At 33.3% G+C, this 22,630-nt stretch overlaps 1 protein-coding gene across 10 annotated transcripts in view; it reads right to left on the bottom strand.

The window, feature by feature from the left end:
- The window catches only part of LOC119076402 (small conductance calcium-activated potassium channel protein), a 202,916-nt gene that overhangs the window by 36,876 nt on the left and 143,410 nt on the right, over positions 1–22,630 (bottom strand). For all 10 annotated transcript variants that reach the window (XM_037183121.1, XM_037183129.1, XM_037183120.1 and 7 more), the window contains one exon: positions 22,461–22,565. In XM_037183121.1, coding sequence (XP_037039016.1) covers positions 22,461–22,565 — 105 coding nt within the window. The remainder of the gene's footprint in view (positions 1–22,460; positions 22,566–22,630) is intronic.

Here is a 22,630-nt window from a genome sequence, read left to right as displayed (position 1 = left end):
ACTTTCAAAGAATCGCCAAAGTCACGTTGACGAAGAATGTGTTCGAGCGAGAAATTGAAAAAAAAAATACTTCGCTGAACTGTGTGTACTGGGTACACAACTTAACCAGCTTTGAGTAATTGCACACGACTTTATAATTACATTGACTATATGAAGGGTGCTCAATTAATTTCCATGCGGCACGTTGCATTGACTACGTTTCAGATTTCTAAATTAATTATCCAAATTGAGTAAGTACATGTCGGTATATTTCTTAAAGTTTAGATTATCAAAGGTATTTCCGTTATGTAAAATAGATGAATTAAACAACAGTTTGGTCACGTGTTGTATACCTATCTATCGTTGTTAAAGTTACACATAAATTAACCGAAAATATTCCATTATCGCCGATAAAAGATGGAAATATCCAAAATGAATTCAATTTTTTCGACTTTAATTTATGGCCAATATTGGCGCTAATAAATTCTCATCAAATAGCAATAAGAAAATGTTTGGAAAAATTATGGCGCCGCCAAAAAAAAAATTGATTCTTGAAGAGAGTCATACGAGCGTGATATTCAAACATTCAAATGGATATGGAGCGTCTGATTGATTTATTATGCAGCTAAATATATTCCATATTCCCGTCTTGACTACAAAAACAATAAATTTCCTTAGTCCCGGAGATTTGTAATAGGGAAAATTGAGACCACAGTATCGGATTAGTCAGTGCTGTTTAAGGGCGGATATTTTTTCATCTTTTTACCGACCTCATCAGAGGTATGCAACGGTTTGTTACGCTGGCGCTGTTACGCTGTTACGCATTCTGTCCAGTCGAGAGAATTTTTTTTTTATTTACTTAAAACTAATCTGCGAGATGATAGAACTCGTGGTCAGCCGGGCAACCTCTGCTGTCAATCGGCAAAAAGATATTGAATATCTGTGAAGAGGATTAAGGACCTCGGTAATCTAGAAAGTGAGTTAAAGTTGGCCTTTTCGTTATTCCAGTCGTATTCCGTTCTTTTGAATGGATTGAGAGTCTTCAGTAAAATGAAAGATCTTTGAAGAAGTGTTCTGAAGCGTCGAAAATATGGAAGATAAAGAGGTCGTTTCAAAGATCAAGCTACTCTACAGGGTTGCGTCGAGAAAATCTTAAAATTTTATAAATAAAGAATGGCTCGAAAGACTGTGACTTTTGCGAGAAAACTCTATTAACCTAACAGGAACGGCTTAATCATCTGTTATCGACAGCAATGACAAAAATATCCGACAAATGTATGATAAAACGAATGAAGTAAAAGATTTTGAATCAAACACTAGCCGGTGCTTTAAACAATAGAAGTAGTAGATTCAATTATTGCAATTAACAGTTTTACTATACATTGTATAGTAAAAAAAACTATTACTTCATTTGATCAAAGATTTTTAAAGATTGATTTCAGAAATCTTTTACTTCATTTGTTTTGAACATGCTTTTTGCTATTTAAGACCTCATCAGTCAGAGCTTATCGTTTATTCTTGTTGTCGTTGTCGATAACAGATGACAGCCGTATGTAACAGGTTAATGCCGAATTGTAGATTAATAGTATATTACTTGCGAGGTTCCACTTGTCAAATAACAACTTGGAACCTCGTAAGTACAATGCTTTACGTGATTAGGCAATGTAAATGAAAATGAAATATGCCGTACAACGTAAAACAATTTACTTTTAACGTTCAATTTGCAAATATCTTGACCATTCTTAGAAATTTTCACTTGCCTAATCGATTTTTATTTGTACACCCTCCAGTGAAATGGATTCTTCGATTAGTTTGTTTCTACAATTTAAACAGAATGAATTGGATTCAATAAAAGGAAAATTAAATTCTCGGAAGTAACTATATATTGCACGGGAAACAAACTCAGACGAATCCCCAGCGCGGACCAATACAACCACTAAAATGGAGAAAATTTATAGAATAAAATGGAAAAACATCTTTTCCTTCTCCCATTCGAATTTATTTATTACTTTTTTCAGTTCACATATTTGCAGTAATAAATTCGTTCCGTTAGTCATAACACACTGAATACAGACCCTTTCCGACCCATTATAATGATATCGATTCGATGAAATTAATTTACAGAACGTGACTTGGCGCTTTTTTTCAAATGAAATACAGTGTCAAATGATAAAAACCTAATTAGCAGCGGTAATACCACACAAAGTGGTAAATTGTAGCCGAATGGCTTCATTTGAAATTAGAAGAGACGGGAAAAAAAATTTATAGTACAAAATGGAAAATGGGGGGGAACGGAATTTATTGGATGGCAAATTGTCGGGGAGTGTTTTTTGTCCGCTTTATTGATTTTCCAATCATTAATTTTCTGTGATAAGTGAATTAACATTTTCATTTAATGATGTAACATACCGTTGTGATCAAATTGTATGCATTATAAAACGAACCTTTGCGATAATGGAATTCCACATTATGAACTTCGGTCTGGCATTTGGTTCAATTCAATTCGTATTATGAATATACATCTCCATTATGAATCACTGGATTGTGTGTGAATGCAGAAATTGACTTGTATATGCCAGTGAGCAAATTCAATGAACAAGATATCATCGCGTGCAATTTGTTAGGGTAAAATTAAACCCATTCTTTAACAAAAAAAAAAAAACGAAAACAGGAAAAAGCTTTCTGTAACCGTTAATCAATTATTGATAATTTTAGTTCCGAACGACGTATAATACACAGGTCAAATTATTTTATTACATCGTTCAATTATTATATATATATCGCAGAACACGAATACTGTGGCCTTGATTGCACTGCGACCTGAGCATGATAATGAATTCAAAGTAAATATAAAACTAACGGTCGGTTCTATTAACCGACAAATCTAACATTTCCGGAAGCACTTGAATGGAAACAAAAAGTTGGGGTGGAAATTGATTTTCATTCTTGATATGGTTTACATAAGAAAACGCTGCAATGCATTTATATGCATGTGAAAGTTATGTTAAGTGGACAATTTTCACACTTTCAACTGCCAGCACGACGTCAAAGAAAATAAGGAGTCAAAAGTTTAGTTTAGAAAATTTTCATTCTATTACCTACGCAAAGAATTCATATATGCACTCAACACGTAGGAAGGTCTTGTGGTGGGAAAAAAAGTTAATTTGAACACTTTCGTAGTGTTTCACACAGAAGAGGTGTACCTATCTAGGTAACTAGGGTAGACGAGAAGACGCTTCGCCTGATGACGGTTCATTCAACAATAATAGACATTTTCTACCCTTTGGTTTTGACAGGGGCGAAAATAGACATTTTGTTTACCGAGAGGAGAAAATAGGAAATTCTAATAAAAACGACGTAAATTGCTTGAGTTGGAATTTCCCATGTTCCCTGTATGTGGTGTCATTAACCGTTTTATCCCAGAAACAAAGACGTCAATTCGTCGTATTTTGAAAACAGAAACAAAGAACAAGGAGGAAAATTCCATTTTCTCACTACGGGAGAGAAAGCGCTGAACTTTTCTCTATAGAAACGTTACTCGACTAATCGTCAACAAATATGCTTTATTGTCCACACTCTCTTCTGTGAAAGTAGAAAGCGGTGACAAAAAAAGCATATTGTTCCCTGAACTGTCAATTCAGTTTTACACTCATGAAAAACGTTATTCTCACCACGGGGGAAAAATAGGAAATTTCAACTCGAGCGAATTACGGCCCTCGTTTTGCTATAAGGTCGCAAACATCGAATGTTGGAATGTTTCATTTCGTCTCTTTGTGAGTTATATATAACAAGTTTTCATGCCGGTTTTTACTTGAGAGACATGAACAATACCTAGCTTTTCCCTTCAAGATAGTAAAAACTACAGTTAGAAATAGTGGAAGTGTGCAATTGTGTCTAAACCACAACAACTATCAGCTAAGATGGAGAGGATAGAAGAAAGCAAAACTCTGACTTTATCAAAAAGCATTGGAAAATGATTCAGAAAAACACTCTACGGAAAACAGTTTCAGTTACGATACAATTCGCTAAAAATTTTGTTGCCTATTACACTCATTTGTGCCTGTCAATATTCCGTTTTTTGTATTATGTTGTGCTAAAACTTCTTACCCAATACCTATGCGAATTTACGTACCTTCATCAGACTTTAATAATCGAATTTCATAAAATATGCATTTGTTAGTACAATTCGATCTAGACTACAAAAAATTGATCAAATTTGGATAGTTTGTCATCCGAATATTATAAATATTGGAATATGAACGTATTATATACATGGTGACGGTGAATATTTATGTGTGTAGAGGCATACGAAAACGTGAAAAGAAGTTTTGGTCGAAATTTTATTTAAAAAAAAAATATACGAAAAACTAAAGAATAGGTCTATGGGACAGGTGATGCTAATCATGCTCATAGGATTAAATGATACAAACGAGATGCAATTTCCATCATGAGTCCCATAGGTTGTTTTATTTTTACTCAAAAACGGGGAGGGAAAGTTGCTGTTTTTACGATTGTGAGTTAGGTTTAGTTTACACGTTGTTGAGTAAAAGAAGAAGTTTTGAGATAGTTTGAAGGGTAGTGTTGACATGAAACGTAAAGTCGTTTACTAAAATGAGAACAAGCTGTTACATATCGTACAAAAATAAATGAAATTAGTGTACAACAAGCAAGGCGTGACTAAATAAAATGCAAAACATTCAATATTATTAAAAATAAAACTTTAATTTAACACAAACTAATAAAATTTTCATTATTTTTTATATTCATTACGTTCTAAGTTCAAATTAATTGATTTTCTCTGACGATTTGCTATACAATGCTACGAAAACTAAAAATAAAGAAAAATTATTACTCTTTTTGGAAAGGTTTCATGGTTTTCAATTTAGATTTCGAGCTACTCCAGACTAGGAACAAATTTATTGTCAGTGGAGTCCATATTTTTCTGGCCAACCGACTAAGATATTTCAGACTGCCAACACCACAGACTTATAGAAACTAGAGAGGAACGTTATTGTAGCAAAAAAAAATCTAAATGACAAGACATTCAGTAACTCATCCAAATTACCAGTCTTTTGATTCTTACTTTGAACTTAAAGTTTTCTGCTACATTAACATTGCCGTCTAATGTCTGTAAGTCTATGATTATTGCCATTCCAATGTGAAAATGTCAAAACATCAGCAAGCTACCAGAATCTGTGGATCTAAAAAATACGAAATTCATTGACAATCAAAAACGTGTTAGTTCCTACCTCGGAGCTGTATCGAATTCAATTTCGAAGCATTCGTTCAGTATTAGTAAATACAAACGTTCATTATATTAGCATGTGCACCATGTGCACGTCGTTGTAAATTGTTTTTGGGACCAAAGATGAAAAGAAAAGTAAAATCAGATTTGCGGCTGAAGCTCGTTCATCTGAGACAAAGCCGAGGTTTCGCTGTTTCAATTGGTTTACCATTAAGGGAAAATAGGAAGTTTCAACAAGATAAATGGACGGCGAAGCAAGGGTCGCAATTCCATTGAGTTGAAATTTTTCTATTTTCCTCCGGGGTTAATACAACCTTAACCTTTTCCACGAGTGCATTTCGCAAAAATTTATTTTTGACCACAAAAACATGAAAAACAAAATCTGAATTGATAGTTAAGTGTGCAAAATGTTTATTTTGTCACTGCCTTCTCACTATTCACAGAAAAAAGCAGAGACAAAAGAAAGTATTTCCTTCACTGAAAATGTTTTTTCTCCGTGCTCTCTTTTACATGTAATTTTTGTGGACGAAATAGAATTTTCTGAAATTAAAATGTTGTGTTCACCTTGGTTAAAATATAAAATTTCAACTCGAGCGAATTGCAGCTCTCGCTTCGCTCTTGTTGGAATTATCTCTTCCGTACGCTTGGCAAACTAACACCGATTTCAATATTTTTCAACTTAACATTGAAACGAAAGTCTTGGACTTAGTTAAACACTCAAAAATCAGACATTTAGCAGAGATGAGTTTTCGATCGAAGCTCCTCATACATTTTGATTCTTTGATAATGTAAAGATTAGCTTCAGAAATAACCTGCACCACATTTAACTGAAGAACTAAGTAACGAAACAGCCGAAGTCATATTAACAGCAATCTCATAATGAGCTTTCACAGAGAAAATCTGTCTAAGTTTGTTGAATACTTCGAAGCATTATTGGAAAGTTTCTGCATAAGCGTTCCAAACCAAACACATTTCGCCGGAAAACTAAGGATGAAAACCAGGACACAATCATAAACTTAACATCGTATCGTAAACGTGAACGGTATGCATGTGCGGCTGTCACACAGAAGATAAATAATACGAGAAAATGGTAAACGCATGTCATGCATCAAAATTGCGGATAGGAAAACTCTGTGCTAGGCGGCAGTCTCTATAGAAATGATGGTACACACAAAACTTCTTGAAATGGCTTTCCAACTAAACTTTTTAATTAAACTTTTGTGTGAAAAGTGGAAGATCATGAAATAAAAAGGGAAGATGAAAAACAATAATTGTAAACTAACCTCTTAAACGATGACAAACTTCGAAATTTGAATTTAATGTAAATGGAAAAGAGCATTCGTCTATATGAGAAACCCGACCGTCGCGCCTTAAAAAAGCCCGCAGAAATCGTAAAAACTTTTATATGACAGGCACATAAAAACGTTTTATCACATCATTTTTGGATTCATTATTCGCTTTCCTATTCCGATGGGATTATGTTTAAGACGATAGAAGGGAAAGAGTTTTCTTTAAGCCCAGTACACAGACGCACGTGTGGAAAGTGTGGAAAATACGCATAGTTCCACTGCTTCACAGATTTGAAAACGTTGATCTGTTGAAACTTTCATCTGATATCAACCACGGCGACAAGAGTAAGCAATGAGCTCTGACCATTGCTAACTCATATATAGCAAAATGTGTCTCTAACCTAATGAAGTAAAAGATTTTGTATCGAACAGCGGGTGAAGTAATTCAAACAAAAGAAGTCCCACATTTAATAATGACATTACCGATACACCTGTCATTCGAAAACGTTTGACAGAGCCAGGGAAATGATAAAGCTACGCGTGATTATCGTTTCTCTGAAAGGGTTCCACGGAAAGAAGCTACTTCATTTTAATCTAATTTTTAGAAGCATTTTGCAAGCTGAGAGGATATACTAAACGAACGCATCTGTGTACTTTCTCAACGAAAATATTATTTCGATAGCATCATAAAGACTCGCGGGGTATAATCGTTAAACTTAAAGAGCATAATTTTATTCCATATAAACGGGCGCTGCGAGCAATGTGTTTATTATCACAAGTTCATTTCGCAGTGTAAAGCATAATATTAAAACACTTTTTTTTTCTCTTCTTTTCATTCCCCGGCTGCACAAATATTTGAATAGGAAATGATTAATACCACTTGATTGATGATTTCACATTTTGCTTTTTATTACTTAGTCGATGATGTTCGTTTTTCTGAGTCAGTTTAGTCAATAAGCTGTTAGGCGATGGTTATATATTTACGTAAAAATATTTTGTTTGAACAAAATTTCAGTCAATAAAAGGAACATATGGGCACATGAGGTGTAATAGTAGATCTCGTACTTGATTCAATTTTAGTGTTTCTTTTTTTTTATTCGACGAGTGTGAGACATCAACGAGTCGAAGATGAGAGAAGTGTAATGTAGAAATAGTTCTACGGCAAACAGAAACTTACGAGCAAGTTGTAGTCTTCTGGGCACTTCAGTTCCATTGACGGCAGAATTCGAAAAAAATGTACTTTTGAAGCATGCTTACTCGATAGGTAAGCTGAAATTCACCCGGAATGAAATTTGATTTTTTTCGTCACTGAGGCATGTGAGGAAACATGAGTTGCATTCTTTGAAACGACGCATTCGTGACGCCGCATTTTCTCCACAGAGCAACAGAAAGTCAGATGAGAAAGTTGGAAAAATATGTAATTTTCTCACGCCATACCAGAGACGAGAACGAAATTTTTCGTCCCAAGTCTTATGCAAAAACATGAATCGCCTCGTTCAGTTTTACATCTATGTATAGCGTTCCGTTACGAACGCTTATTAGCTATCTGTCGCGTGGCTGTTTCAAACAATGAACATCATTAGGGAAGGCTTTTTAAAATTGAACTGCATCTCATGCTAAACATCGGAACTAAATAGAAAAATTTCAACCTCGATCATAAATAAATTAAAAAAAAACCATTCAACTCGAGTGACCTCCAACCACTCGCTGCGCTCTGTCGGAAACCTCGTTCTTGTTGGTATCAGAACATAAATCGTGCTCCGAAACTCTTCGAATAAAAACTTCCCTTGGGAGTAAGACAATAATGACGGATTTTCATGCTGCAACCGCGTAAAAATGTCATCATCAGGTAAACGGGTATTTTTGTTCGTGTTTGCATGTCCATTCAATTTTCGGTTGCCTTTATATCGGCACTGGCGTTACATGTATATATATATATTTACTGTGTGGTTCGTTTGATGTCACGAACCTATTTAATTTCCATTAAAGCACACACACGATTACAATAGAACGGTAACTTTGTAATTACAACAGAATTTGTATCAATCTGTCGCCCAAAGTTAACCGATTTTTTACTCTTCATGTTTTCCAAAGTTTTCCCTTCGAACATATTTGAACATATTTGAAAGGGAAAAAAATTCTACAAAAACAACATCCAAACATGGGTGAATGAAGTACGTATGTGCAAACATTGAAAAATATGTTTTTTTTGTTGATATTTTCTTTGTGGAAATATTTTAATATTTTACGATGTTTATGTACTTTAACTTGCGCAACCTACTTTTTTGTTTATAAATAATGTGTACCACGAAATTAGAATTACATGTTCACTTTACCTAATGAAAGACTTGTGATATATTTTCTCTGATACATACTAAACGTCCATTTTTACGCCAGGTCTTTTTTTTCTGTATATTGGTTGTCGGGTGGTTAAGAGTAGTCGGTGAACATATTTTTGGCTGGTATATGGTTTTGTTTGTTCTTTTCGGTTCGTTTCAATTTGGAAAGTATATGTATTGCACTAATCTTGTATTGCTATAGTTTTCCAAATAAATTACTTTCGATAAGCCACAACATTTTTCATCACTTAAATTTACATTAAATTAAATAAAAATTAAAAATAATTTATTCCTTAAATGTTCGTTTAATATAACTAACCACTTTTTTACTCGTTAACTTAAACAAATTATTCAAATATAAATACGAAAAATTAATAGGTCACTCGCCATCGACTTCATTTTGATTGTTTTGCACTGTGTTGCAGAAGATCGATCTTTACAGCATTAGTCCTAAATCTAGGACGTGTACTACAAAGATGAACTTTTTGTAACACTATGTACATTTTGTAGGTTTTGCAATTGCTATAAAAATGAGACACAAAAAATTTAATTCATTTCGATACTAGTGCGGAATAATGTGTCAACATTACGATACAAGAATGTCAGATGATTGCCATTTTGACACTGTTTGCATTGTAATTGTAATTCGCAAAAATTAATATTTCAGAGTTTTATAGAAAGATCTCTTGTATTTATATCATAGTACATCTCACCTTGATGAAGTATATCGGATTGCTCTTCTGTCATTCTAAACAAAATCAAAACAATAAGCTAGAAGTGACATGAATTCAAATGACATCACAGCTAATAAAGAGAAATCTCACGAAAGCTTTCTTATCTTGACATCTCAATTTCATGACAAGTCGTGGTGTCGTGTATAAACCGATGTTGTACTTAACATGAGGATTTCTAGTCTGTTGTTAGCCTTAAGGTGTGTTAAATGACAATGTAGACATCTTGACATTAAAAAGCTTTTATAAGCTTCGAGCTTTCTGAATTTCACATAATCGAAGTTTAGTGAGTCTATCGAAAAAAAAAAAATTGTTCTTCCACTCGTCTATTTTATCACACTGCACCAACATACAGAATTCAATGAATCTGAAACGAGCTTTCATTCCACAAATATGAAATTCGACATTTTTTACGGATTTGAAGTGTGTCTCATATTAAAAGAAATATTCCGTGACCGCATATTGACTATCACAGAAGAAATAATTTTCAAACAATATTTGACTATAAATGCATTTGAATGGCATAATATGTCAATTGAATATGACTTAGTAAAACGTACGAAGTTTGACTTGTCTTAAATATTGGATTTTTGATATGTCGTTTTAAAACATTTATTTGACGGAACAAATTATACCGTGAATGGTATGTTCATCCATAGACATTCCAAATTTATTGACATCGTTGCCGTAAACGATAACAATTATCCGCACGTGTATGTAATGTGATATCCCATAATAAAGTGTTTCTTTCGTTTCTTTTCCAGAGTTAATAATAAATTCGTGGTGGATCTCCTTGAGTCGTTGCCAAACTTGGATTGAAAATGTAGATAAAATGTCTCGATTACGGTAATAAAACGGAGCAGATGTGTACAAGTATCAATAATTTAATTGACATAGCGTTATGGAGAGGACAACTATTACTGTGATAGATAAGTATGCCAGAAGTTGCATCCGACTGCGAGATGTACCATGTCATTGTCCAGTTAAAAATTTAAAATAGAAATCGCGTGTTTTATGATATTTTTCCAGAAGAGAAAATATTGTTAAATAAGGGGGGGGTCTCCGATTTTAATTCCAATTTTCATGTTTTCAATAATTCTATTTTTGTTGCATTAGTATAGTCGCTTTTATTCAATAGTCTCTTCTTAATCAAAAATCAATTCGATGGCGAATATGACCCGGTAGTCTACCTCGAAAAATACATAGAAACATACAGCCAAAGAATTATAAACTCCAACAATTTCAATCTCAGTATGACCATTTTATTATGAAATGAATAAACTCTTAGTGCGATTCCTGTCAGTATATATTCGACTCTAGCATGACTCTGATTTACAGTAAAAATTTAGCATTTTGTCTAGTGAATGTGTCTTTGCCTAAATATTTTCAACGAAATCTCTCGTCTGGAACTTTCTGAAGCCGGAAATCATATCCGGTTTTTCTCACTTTCTGTCAGAAAGCAAACAATTTATTGTACTGTCTTTGCTGGACAATCTGTTTTTTCCCACCTCAAGAACAAATATCCCAAAAAGACAGCAATTTACTATTGTCTCTGTCTTTTCTGCCGTGTTAAGCCAAAACAATGTGAAGTATTTTCGGTGTGCTTTGGAGAGCTTTCGAAAGATTGGATCATCTTTAAGATTACATTGGGAAAGTGGAAGATTTCAGTGGAATATAAAAAAAATTTAGACCTCGCGATAGCTCTTTAAAAGAAGATAAACAAATGCGATTCGAAATTATGACTGAACACGACAGCTTTGTTACATTCACCGCAGCACAATTGCCTTGGGTCTAAAGATTTCATTAAAAAATATTTAGGTTTGTCTACATTTTATGGACAAAAATACTAAATTGAAAATGAAAGATCAACAGTTTTACAGTGCCGTCAATTTACACTGGATATCTGAATTTCTAATACCAAGATACACTCAATAGAGAATAATGGGAATGGACCTATTATTAACAATTGCTCAAAAGTTTATTCATCTCATCATGAAACTTGGTATACTTTGACAGAAGCCGACGCCGCGTACAATGGTGGAAGTTTTAATACTTTTACTGTATGACAAAAATAAAATGGAAAAGAAGAAAAAAATATTTGAAAAGATATTTATCCAACAATTACATTTCATTATAAATTACTTAAATGTCATTTTCATTAAATAATTTCCAAAAAATAATAATAATAATAAGGAAAAACAAGGGAACACAAACTTGTTAAATAAAATATAAATTTAAAAAGCAATCACACAAAAGCATCAATGAATTTGTTTAAAATGTAATAAAAAAGTAATCAAAATAATTGCAAGCATTGACTGTTATAATATTTAAGCTACGTAATACAATTAAATATTTAAAATTAAAAAAAAAATATTTTAAAAGCTTTTAAGCGTAAAAGCTTTTGCTTATAGATATGTATGTTGATACCACGTTTTTTTGTTTAATGGTTTTAATGAAACAAACTAATTTAATGACCCATTCTGAAACTTTAAAAATCTGTAGAGCTACGGAAAAAAAACCAATTCCACAAGTAAATTAGTTGTCATTTAATATTAATTTACTATGTAAAATAGATTAAAGCCTTCGGATAATGGAAAGTTAAAAAAATAAAAATAAAAACTATGTGTACACATCCACGCAGATGGTACAGACTGGAGTAGGAGAGAAAAAAATATATAATGAGAGTGTGCAATGTAAAAAAAAACCCATAAAATAAAAACTTGAGTAATTGAAAAATTCCAATAAAACTTTTTATGATGGCTTTAAGTTTAACGATAATTCTTCTATAAAAAATGAGAATTATTAGTTTTTCGTTAAGAGTTTAGCAAATTGCATTTCTCAAACACTTTGTTTTATCTGACACAAAAAAGAACTTTTAACTTAAAGTTCGTTTATATTCTTTAAGTTTAAGATAGAGTTTCAATTCTCGATGCAATTTGGATTTATTGTTGAAGTGCATAATTCGATCTATCTTCTATGAAAAAGCATGTCAACCCAAGCATTTTGTTAAAAACTCTTTAATTGAGATTGAGATAGATAACAAATTATATCATCTAGTTGTTGATGACATATTGACAAAATTGAAGTTGAATTAAAGGAAGTACAAGATTTTATTTAAATCTTTTGATAATAGATTCGTCACTCAGCGAATAAAACTAGAGCTAACTCTGTTATAGAGGTTTTGTTGTACTTATTTCGTATAACAAATACCGCCACCCGAAGGCAAATTGTTACATCTCAATAGGTAATGGGATTTTTACTTGAAATGCTCGTTTGACAAGATTAAATGGGGTTGAGGAGAGGTTCTCACATTGTTTTACACTTTGTCAAACATGCATTGACACATTCTAGATTAAATACATAGAGTCTTTGCGGATGACTCAGGTTAACATATTTTTGTGTCATGTCGGTGCAGGAGAACTGCAATCGTATAACCGTTTCTGATAGCCAGAAAGTTCCAATCTTTTAACTGAGAGACTGGACTGAGGGTTAAAAATCATTTCTCCAAGCCAAACAATTAGTTTTCCTTGACTGTATAGTATTCTGTTATCAAAGCCGGTATATTAACTATCTACATCGCTTCATTTCGTATGATACTTTGAGAAAGGGTGGACATTGGACAAATGTTAAAAAAGAAGACGAAATGATAGAGAAATTGATCAGTGAGTGAGATATTACGAAAGATCTTGAAACTCATGATACTTCTTTAATGTTCGCGGTGTTTTCTAGCAGCGTAATCAGAAATCAATTAGACGAATTTACAGTAAAAACGGTCACTTTGTACGATGTGAGAGTAGCTATTGGTATATGTATATGTCAAGCGCTTAAACAGGATCTGTATGCCTGAAGCAAAAATGGTATCGTAAGAAAATGAGTGGTTTTAATAACAGAATGCTGGGAATACTAATTGGCTTCGCTTGGAGAATCAATTTTTCAAGTGAAGATCAAGTTTGTCTTTTCTTTGTTTTATTGTTACAAATTCGCAGTTTCCCGCTCTTCCTTGACTAGAGAAGCTAAAATATACCTCAACTATTAAGAATAGAAAAGTAAAACATTTTGTCTTGATCTCCATCCCATTCGTCAGTGATAGGGAAAAAATTGAAACATATTTCACTAATCCGAGCTAAGCTTAAATTAGATGTTATAAATCATAACAAAAGTTGCAAGCATTCCAACCAATCCATTAAAATACTTCTTTTGCTTTTGTTATTATAGAAATATGACGCTAATATAAGTCGAACAAGAACAAGAACAGAAACGACGAACCGCAAATCTCATAATCCTCTCTAAATTCCCATTAATCATGAAGTCATACTTCAAAAATCTCAACGTCTCACAATTCGTACACCTTATTACCATTGTAAAACTTTCATCATTTCGCTGGCGTTCTCCACACACCATAAATATATTCCTGATGTTCCACCAAAGGAAAAGAATGAGAGTGAGTAATTTTATGATTTCGAAAATCATTGTTATTTGTACAAAAGGAAACGATATGGATACATGGTACAATGTGGAATATTTCTGCAAAAATTGTTGGCATTGTTCCAAGGATGAGAAAAAAAAACCGAAGCATAAAAGGAACAGAAAGATCTTACAATGCAAACGTGTGCGCTAGTGTACCAGAACGAATGGCTGAAGTTGAAAAAAAGAACAGAAATTTATATCGAAAAATGTAATTTTTCATGGCGGAATATGGCGGCAACTGAACGTGGTATTATTCTTGTTTTTATGTAACGGTAGAGTTTCATTTCTTTTTTTGTTCTGGAGAGATTAAGCGAGGTTCAAGACATAATTTAAGTATTTTTCTCCATTCACTTTATAGCGGAAATGGTATAAGCTTTATGTACACCACACAATGTAAGTGTTTTGATGTCAACATATTTTCCCTAACTTTACAATACGTTCTTTCCGCCGTAAATTATCACGACTCAACTCTTTAGAGTTGCAAAGTATACCCGAATCAACAAGATAATATTCCGAAAACTCACAAATTTAATGACTTGAATTAGGACACAATCTTATCTCGTGCAGGAATGTTTCAGCATTTCGCCATACACTTAGGACGGAACTGGTTTACGATTTCTTTTAATTCACATCGTTTAAAGTGTCACACAGTTTCTGTGTGGAAATAAAACTCACAGCAATTTCATTATTGTCGAGTAGTTCTGTGTCGTGTAGCTTAGTATTATAATAGAAGACAACCGACATGAAGGAAAATGATTTTCCATAAAATGTATAAATTTAAATTTCAGCAGAATACTTCAACGTATGAGTATGAGCACACAGGAAAGAGTCAAATTGGGATTGCTTTGGCTACAGTTTATATCCCACCGAACGTGACTTATTAATTTGAAGTTTGAAAAAGTTTGCACTTTAAAAATTGGAAACACGAAACGTTATTCGAAAATGGTTCAAGCTAGAACAAGGTTTTCCTCGAAATGGCATTGTTTTAGCCATAATTTCATATCGTCACCATCATACTGATGGAAGGTGCGGGAAAACGTAAAACTCATATTTTTTCAGGTTGGGTTTCAAAGCAGTCGGCGTATTTGCATGTTTCCCGTTTTACATTGTTTACCTCTGCTTTGCGTGGCCACCAAACTTTATAGTGTAAAAACGTTGTCACGACTCAATGGGAAGTGCACCAAAGCAGCCTGAGAAGTTCCAGTAACAATGTTTTTGAAACGTATTGACGAGACGAAACAAATATTAAATTTTTAAGAAAATCGTGTTTGCTTTTGGCGAGAAAGCAAGCAAAACTGCATATTTTCCTACTTTTCCCGCACCTCCTACACACAGTGTTCAATAGACGACTGAATCTTGTTAGAGTTTAAGTGAATGAAAATTTAGTGTAAGTGCAACGCTGGTCGTTCAGAGTAAAAATAAATTTATTGGAATCTTTGATAGCAACAGAAATCAACTTGTGGAATGGAAAATAATTGCAATGCGAATACACCAACAACGAAATGATTAATTTTACATTGGCTGGGATGTGTTCGCTCGGAGAGGCAGATTTAAATCCGAAATGCGGTAATGTTAAAATGGTGACAGCACTGTCTACCCGCGCCTGGTATACATGATACTTTTTGAAATGTGCGACACATTGCGGAAGTTTAATGTAATTTATTATAGTGTCAAGAGCTGGAATCAGATTCATAAGCACACAATGGAAGACAGATTCTTACACCCGTTACTGTTTTAATCCCTCCAGCGAAGTCTCGTAATCTGTTCATTTTTCATTTGATTTCCGTTGTACGGAGAATATAAGTAAAACATTCCTTCCGCTGTACATAAATCGTTGAAAATGGTTTTAGGTTTTCGGTGGAAATGCGAATCGGGAAAATTCTTCGCAATGGATTTTCCCTTGGATATGGGTTGGAGAATCATCCAATTTCAAATTTATGGATATGATGCCGAGAAATATAAATATCCAAAGATATGTGAAGCAGCTTTAGCAAGACAAAGGTGTTGTACGCTTCCGAAGAAGTAGTAATTTAGTGCAGATATAAACCCACAAAAGCTCGGACGATTTACAATTTTATTTCATACAAAGATTCGTATGGATTATCCAGGCAATGTTGTCCTTTAAAGAGCCAACGAAACGAATATTTCAGAACATTTAGATTCCTATTATATAAATAAGTAACGGGATAAAACGACCATCTCCAACATTCTCTATGGGGTGTGCGTGCATAAGATAGATAAAATAGAAGACGGACATTCTGCCTGTGGCTTCGATAACATGTTACACCCTACACATTAATAAACCGTTCTGCATTTTGTTGACACAAATTTATCGGTAATTTGCAGACGAAGACGAAACCCATTTTCTTTAAATGCACCAAACCGAAAATTGTGCAATTTTCGAAAGATGCCTATCCGACTGGCAATATTTATTTAATGTAAGTGACCAGTATTCTAGACTATTTGAGACAGACGTTTAATCAAATAATCCATTACATTTTGAATAATGAGTACAGTATATGGAAAATATGTATGTGTTGCAGGTCAGCAGACACAAGATATACATCAGGGCATGAGAAAATTTATTATTCAGAATCCGTTCAAACAAATTATCTGACCCAAAGATGATCATTTTCTCTGTCCTTTGTTGTGCTACCCATACTTTTGAAAAACCGCTTACATAACAATGGTGTTCAGTCTTAGATAGCATAACATAAAGTGGAAAATGAACCAGCGAGTTGACACGTTTGACCATTTTTTCGATCTGAGAGAAGATGTACGTCTTTTGACCTCGTCATATCGATATGAAGCTAATGAAGGTTTGAAAAAACTTTTAAAAAGGTTAACATAACGTGTGAGCAAGGCTTAACGTTATTAAGCGTTGTGGTATCTTACCACCGACTAGCACACAAATTATCAAGATTAGTGGTGAGTTGAAATTTCATTTCCGTTTACAATTTGCTAGAGTTGTTTGTGTGTAAAACAATATAGTTTTCGTAGCACCAGTACGACTGCTGCCATGGCCTGACGAGAAATGCTATTTTTAAACTGCTCAAAAATGCCATCCTTCGAAAGCACGGCAGAGTAAAATAAGCCAGGCAGGAGTGGTTCATTTTTAAAACGTCAAATAAGGGATCTAATACACTGTATGAAAATGAACTCAAACGAAGACTGACATAAATTGAATAATTTTATTCGCAAAACACAAAGACTACTAGTAAAATCACGCGCTACTGCCTTGTTTACTTTACTCTATCGTGGTCAAAAGACATTCAGATCGAAATAGTGTTCGAATGTCTTACGAATTGTTGTGACGTTGTGTCTTTCTAACGTCACGGATTTGAGGTTGATGTGCCTTTTAATGAATAGAAGAATCAAAACTATCGTCATCGATACACCCCCAGCTTATGACCTTTCATTTGTTCAGATACGTGGATGCAAAAAGCTTAGCGTGAGCTTTTGATTGTTGGAAGACCTGTGTAACTTGATTCCATGTTAGTACTACAAAGAACTTTTTCTTTCTTAACAGTACGCTGGACCATTTACAGAATCATCTGTTTTTCAACTGTTCAATTTATTAAAACATTTGTGTTCCAATAAGGACTAACAGACGATTTTTATTAAATTCCTCCACGCTCAGTTGAATTCATAAAATTTCATTACCATGCTAAAATTGGACAAAAAATAAAATCCCGAATTCGAACTCTGCAAAATGTGCACACATATATCAACTTTAACAATAAATGTCTGGATACTTTATCCACTTCCATACTCCATAAATTACGTAAAGTTAGTGCCATTTGTTTGTTTTAGTTTTCAGCGAATAAAAAATGGCTTTAAAATTATTGTTACAAATGAAAATTTGTGCAAAAAAAAAGAGAAACGAAAACCGGAAAATAAAACAAAAAAGAGAGAGGAAAAAAACTAAAAACCGAGAGAAGAGTGAAATGCGTTAAAATCGTTTTAAGTTTCAGAATGGTGCGGATTTTTTCTTTATTGAAATTGTAACAAATGAGGCACGAAAAAAATGGATGTTACAAATTTCCCATGGTAAAAAAAAAACACGATTGAGGGTATGGGGGACTTCATACTGTTGAGCTGATGTGGGCTGCTGGAAAGCACATAATGGGAGGCTGGTTAATGTTATACATGATAATGGATGGTTCACATATATAACAGCCGATTGTACGTAAATAGCATGAGTGATATATTTTGTCTTGATGCTCGTTGTTTTGTAATAACAATAACAATTCTTTTAACTAGAGACGTGGTGTGTAACTGTGATTTATTAAATGATTATTCTAATGAGTGTGTCGTTAAAATTTGTTTGCCGTTTTTTCTCCTCTCTGATATGAAAAAGAAGAATAGACGAACAATGAGAATGAAAAAAAAAACCTAAGTTAACACTTTGAATTTATATCAATTTGCATTTTTGCGAAATAAAACAAACAAACAAAGCGATGAGGGTCTTTTTTATGGAAAGATAACCGATTTCAAGTGAGCAGCTGAAAACCTTTCTCACTTATCATATCTTTGTCTGTCGGTTTTTTATTTCGCGATTTTTTTTTAAATTTATTTTAGAACTTTCTGTGCAAGCAATTCCAAACTCTTTTGTTAATTAATTTGATATTTTCTTTCTATTTTTTTATTTGGTTCTATATTTGTAAGGGGAAGAGGGTAACAACAATAAAAATTAAATCAGAAAAAAAGGAACGAAAAGTGCCCGTCTTAATGAACCCTGTTTTTATTAACCCTTCGGCTGTATATTAAATTAAAATTAGACGCAATTTAGACAAGGCCGTGGTAGAACATCTTGTATCTATTAAATGCTAAGCTCAACAATCAATTTTATCGGAACTGTCAGCTTGGGGTGTTCCGTTTCATTCGGAAAAATTATCATTTTCACCCGGTGGAAAACCAACTGAATTACAAATTTCATCGCTGCTATTTTGCACACATAAGAAATCCCACTTTCGTATCTACACAGTTCTCCTCAGTTTCTCTGATTTCGGTCATTTATCAATTGCCAGAAACGGAGAGGAACAGTAGTAACAGCTTAGATACGAAAGTGGAATTTATTACAAGTGCAAACATTTTTCTCTGTTAAATAACTATAAGGAGAGAGATAGCAACGGCCAAGCAAATGCCCAAAGAACAAAACAAAACTTTTTTTAAACAGCTGTTCATATGTTATCATCAACGACGACCGAAATAAGCCATGAGCTCTGACTTGCATTGTCTTATACAGGAAAATGTATGTTATAACAAAGGAAGTACGAGATTTCGTTTCAAAACGCTAGGTAATACTTTAAACAGAAGAAGGATTCAAAGGATTCTAATTGTTGCGACAGAATCACGCATTACACAATTTTGAAAAAATAGCTGACAGTATCAGAAATTGGTTGTTACTCTTACAGAAGGAATGATTTGACTACCAAAAAGTACAGTGAGATTCAACTCTACGGTTTACTCTTTTATACTTTCGCTTCGGCTGATCGTACACTTCTCCATTTATGTCTTGCTCTTTCATGTACGATTGAGGAAGACCCCGAGTACCATTACTGCTGTATGAAAATAGAGAAAATGCACCAGCTGAAACCGAAACGAAATAGTGTAATTCTAATGTTGAATCTTATTGTTACGTTTCGATGGCCCAACAAAATTAACTAATTTTTGCATCAATGTGATTTTGATCCACGATGTTCCACTGCGTCTGCATACAATTTTTTTGTTTTTTTTTTAAAGCCAAACAATTTTTACTTCGTTTACAAAAAGAGTCAGTACGAAAACAAAAACATTCTTTCACAATTTTTACAATAAATAGACGAGTAAAAGTTAATTATTTACGTAACGACATTTAACTATAAACTTCCAGATTCACAGTTTCATTCAAAGTTATAAAAGCATTTGCTCGAAATAAATGTACATCAAGTCGCAGCTTAATTTCATGTCATGTTAAATGGACTCCAAAAAAAAGCTAAATTACAAAATTTCAAGAGACAAAAACGAAATTGATGGCACTATGATCATGACAATTAAACTGCGGTTTTTTTTTTGTTATTGTTGGTTAGATGAAAATAAAATTGAAGACAACCGAATTGCAATAATAATTTCTTTCTCTCTTTTCTCTATCTCGTTCTCATATTTTCAGCTTCCCATATTATTATATGAAATATTGTCCAGTATGTGCCACATTTAATATCACAGACATGTTCCCGTTACTATAACCGAGAACATGGGAACATAAAAAATCAATTTGACCATTTCATTTCTTAGATTTACGACTCGGGTTTTTGACAGTTTAATGTTCCCATTTTGAGGAGAAAAGAAAAACTCTTTTCTTGCGAATGGAACATTTTTATGAGTCATGTCTCCCGTCAAGATTTTATATTCGTAAATGGGACCATCTGTTCAAAGGTATAGGACATATACCGCAGTAATGAAAGCGTTTTTGTAATATTTTTATGACTGATCTTGACTGATTAAAATCCGGGACAATGGTGTAAGGATAATGTAACAAAATAGAGAGATGCTGATACCGGTCTGGTCGAGGGTCTGGTCAGATGATATGAATAATGGTTTGGTCTAATGTTCATAATAAAAAAATTGCATTCATCTTTGCTGTTGAAATTTTATTGATGGCCGTTGGTATGGTGAGATTACTTGATCGAGTTGGTTTCGAAACGGACATGAAATTTAGGGATTTTCATCGCAGTAAAATGTATTTCCAGTCAAGATAAATAAACCCTTTAAGTGAGGTTCAATTTTCGGCTATCGATAATGATGTCAGATGCAAAATGAATGGTAAAACAATCGAAGTAATAGATTTTGTGAAAAATTAAGAAAATATTTAGAACGGATGATGTAGTAGATCCGACTATCTGACTTCTGATATGCATGTCGACTGTGAAAGCTTAATTCTACGAATTGTATAAGAAAATGAGAAAATTGCGGCTTTTTTTGAATTCAATCGAATTCGTTTTTAGAGTGAACTTTCGCTTACTTGACGAAAACCCTCTGTTAGCCCAATGTAAGCGTATACGTCCTATGCTTCTTAGCTTTAAAGCATAATTTTGTAATGCTAAAAACACCCAAAAACAAACATCACACACCACGGGACAGTAGTGGTCGAATCAAATCTGGCAAAGTGAACTTGGAATGATATTTTCGGGACTACTTCGGGTGTAAATGCAACGTGCAGCATGTATATTCATACACGTTAAATGCATATTTCCGCGTAGTATGTAAGATTTCCGTAAATGCGTTCAATGGTTATTTACGTACCTGTTGTGAACGGTATATTCTAGGCAATTTCGCGAGTTTGAAATGCGAAAGTGCCTAAAATAAACCGTCCATAACAGATGCGTATACAACTTGTCATGCTGAAGGCCTAAATTACGAGAAAAATTCCGAAATTTATGACCAAAGCATGAAATGTACGTTTAGAACGTACAAACATGACGTATACACGAAAATAGCATTCCGGTGTGTTACTTTGGTGACCTTCCAGAATTTTTTGTTGATTTTCTCGATTTTCTTGAATTTTTTCGTTTTTTTTTCTATTTTAATTTCTAGAAACTATAAATCTAGAAAATCGACAAATTTTTTCCATTTTCTTAAACTTTTTCAAAATATTCCACTTCTCAAAGGTAGTGACGTTTTTTTTTGCACTTACGTTGTAAACGTATTACAGTACGTGCCACAAGTATAACTTCTTGAGTCTAGTATAAATCGTTAGTTTCATTCCAATATTGTCGATGGAGTGTGTTGTTTTTGTTTGTATTATTGAAGGCTATTCAGATAAATTGATAAATTGAATTGAAAAATCTATTATTGCAATTGAGTTATGCTGATAAAATCATGCAGAAGTTAACCAAAGAAAAACTTGTTTCAATCAAAAAGGTTTCGTAAATAATTATTTTTCGTTCTGGTTCGTTTTATCTACAGTAAAACGTTTTGTGTGTCATTTTTTTGTGTGCTTTTATAGTCTGAAAGACTTTTTTGATTTTTTTTTTGTATATAAAATCCAATCGTCAGTTCAACTTGCAATGCATATAATTTTGGTAAGACTTTTTTAATTCCAATATTAAACAAATTTTTGCATAATTAAGAATGTTTTGGTGTTTGCTAGCCGGTTTGTGTTTTTAATCAAGTGAAAATAAAATTGAAAAAATTATTCTGAAAAGAATGTCATTCAAACCAAAGTGAAAAGAAAATTGTAAAAAAAAAAATCAGAAACAAAAAATGAGAAAAATTAAGAAAGAAAATTTGTAAAAAAAACATTTTCCGCGTTAAGCAAAGTATAAAAACATTATTCATAAAAAGAGATTTTTTTCCTTAAAAATTAAAAACAAAAATTTCATTTCAAGTAATTAACAAAGAAAAAGAACTAAAAATTAAACAAACTTACCGTTCACACTGTCTGAGCGTCCAGGATGCAATAATCCACAGCGAAACCATAAATACGAGCAGCACAGTGCCTGGACATATTGTCATAAGAGTTTTCAAAACAAACCTATAGACCGCGCGCGCCACACGAACAAAGTAGAGCGAGATAGAAAAAAAAACATTTTCTTCAAT

The sequence above is a fragment of the Bradysia coprophila genome, unplaced genomic scaffold (genome assembly GCF_014529535.1).
Source record: "Bradysia coprophila strain Holo2 unplaced genomic scaffold, BU_Bcop_v1 contig_232, whole genome shotgun sequence".
NCBI classification, from domain to species: Eukaryota; Metazoa; Arthropoda; class Insecta; order Diptera; family Sciaridae; genus Bradysia; species Bradysia coprophila.
Note: the sequence above shows the minus strand (reverse complement) of the source record. Positions and strands in the feature narration are given on the sequence as shown.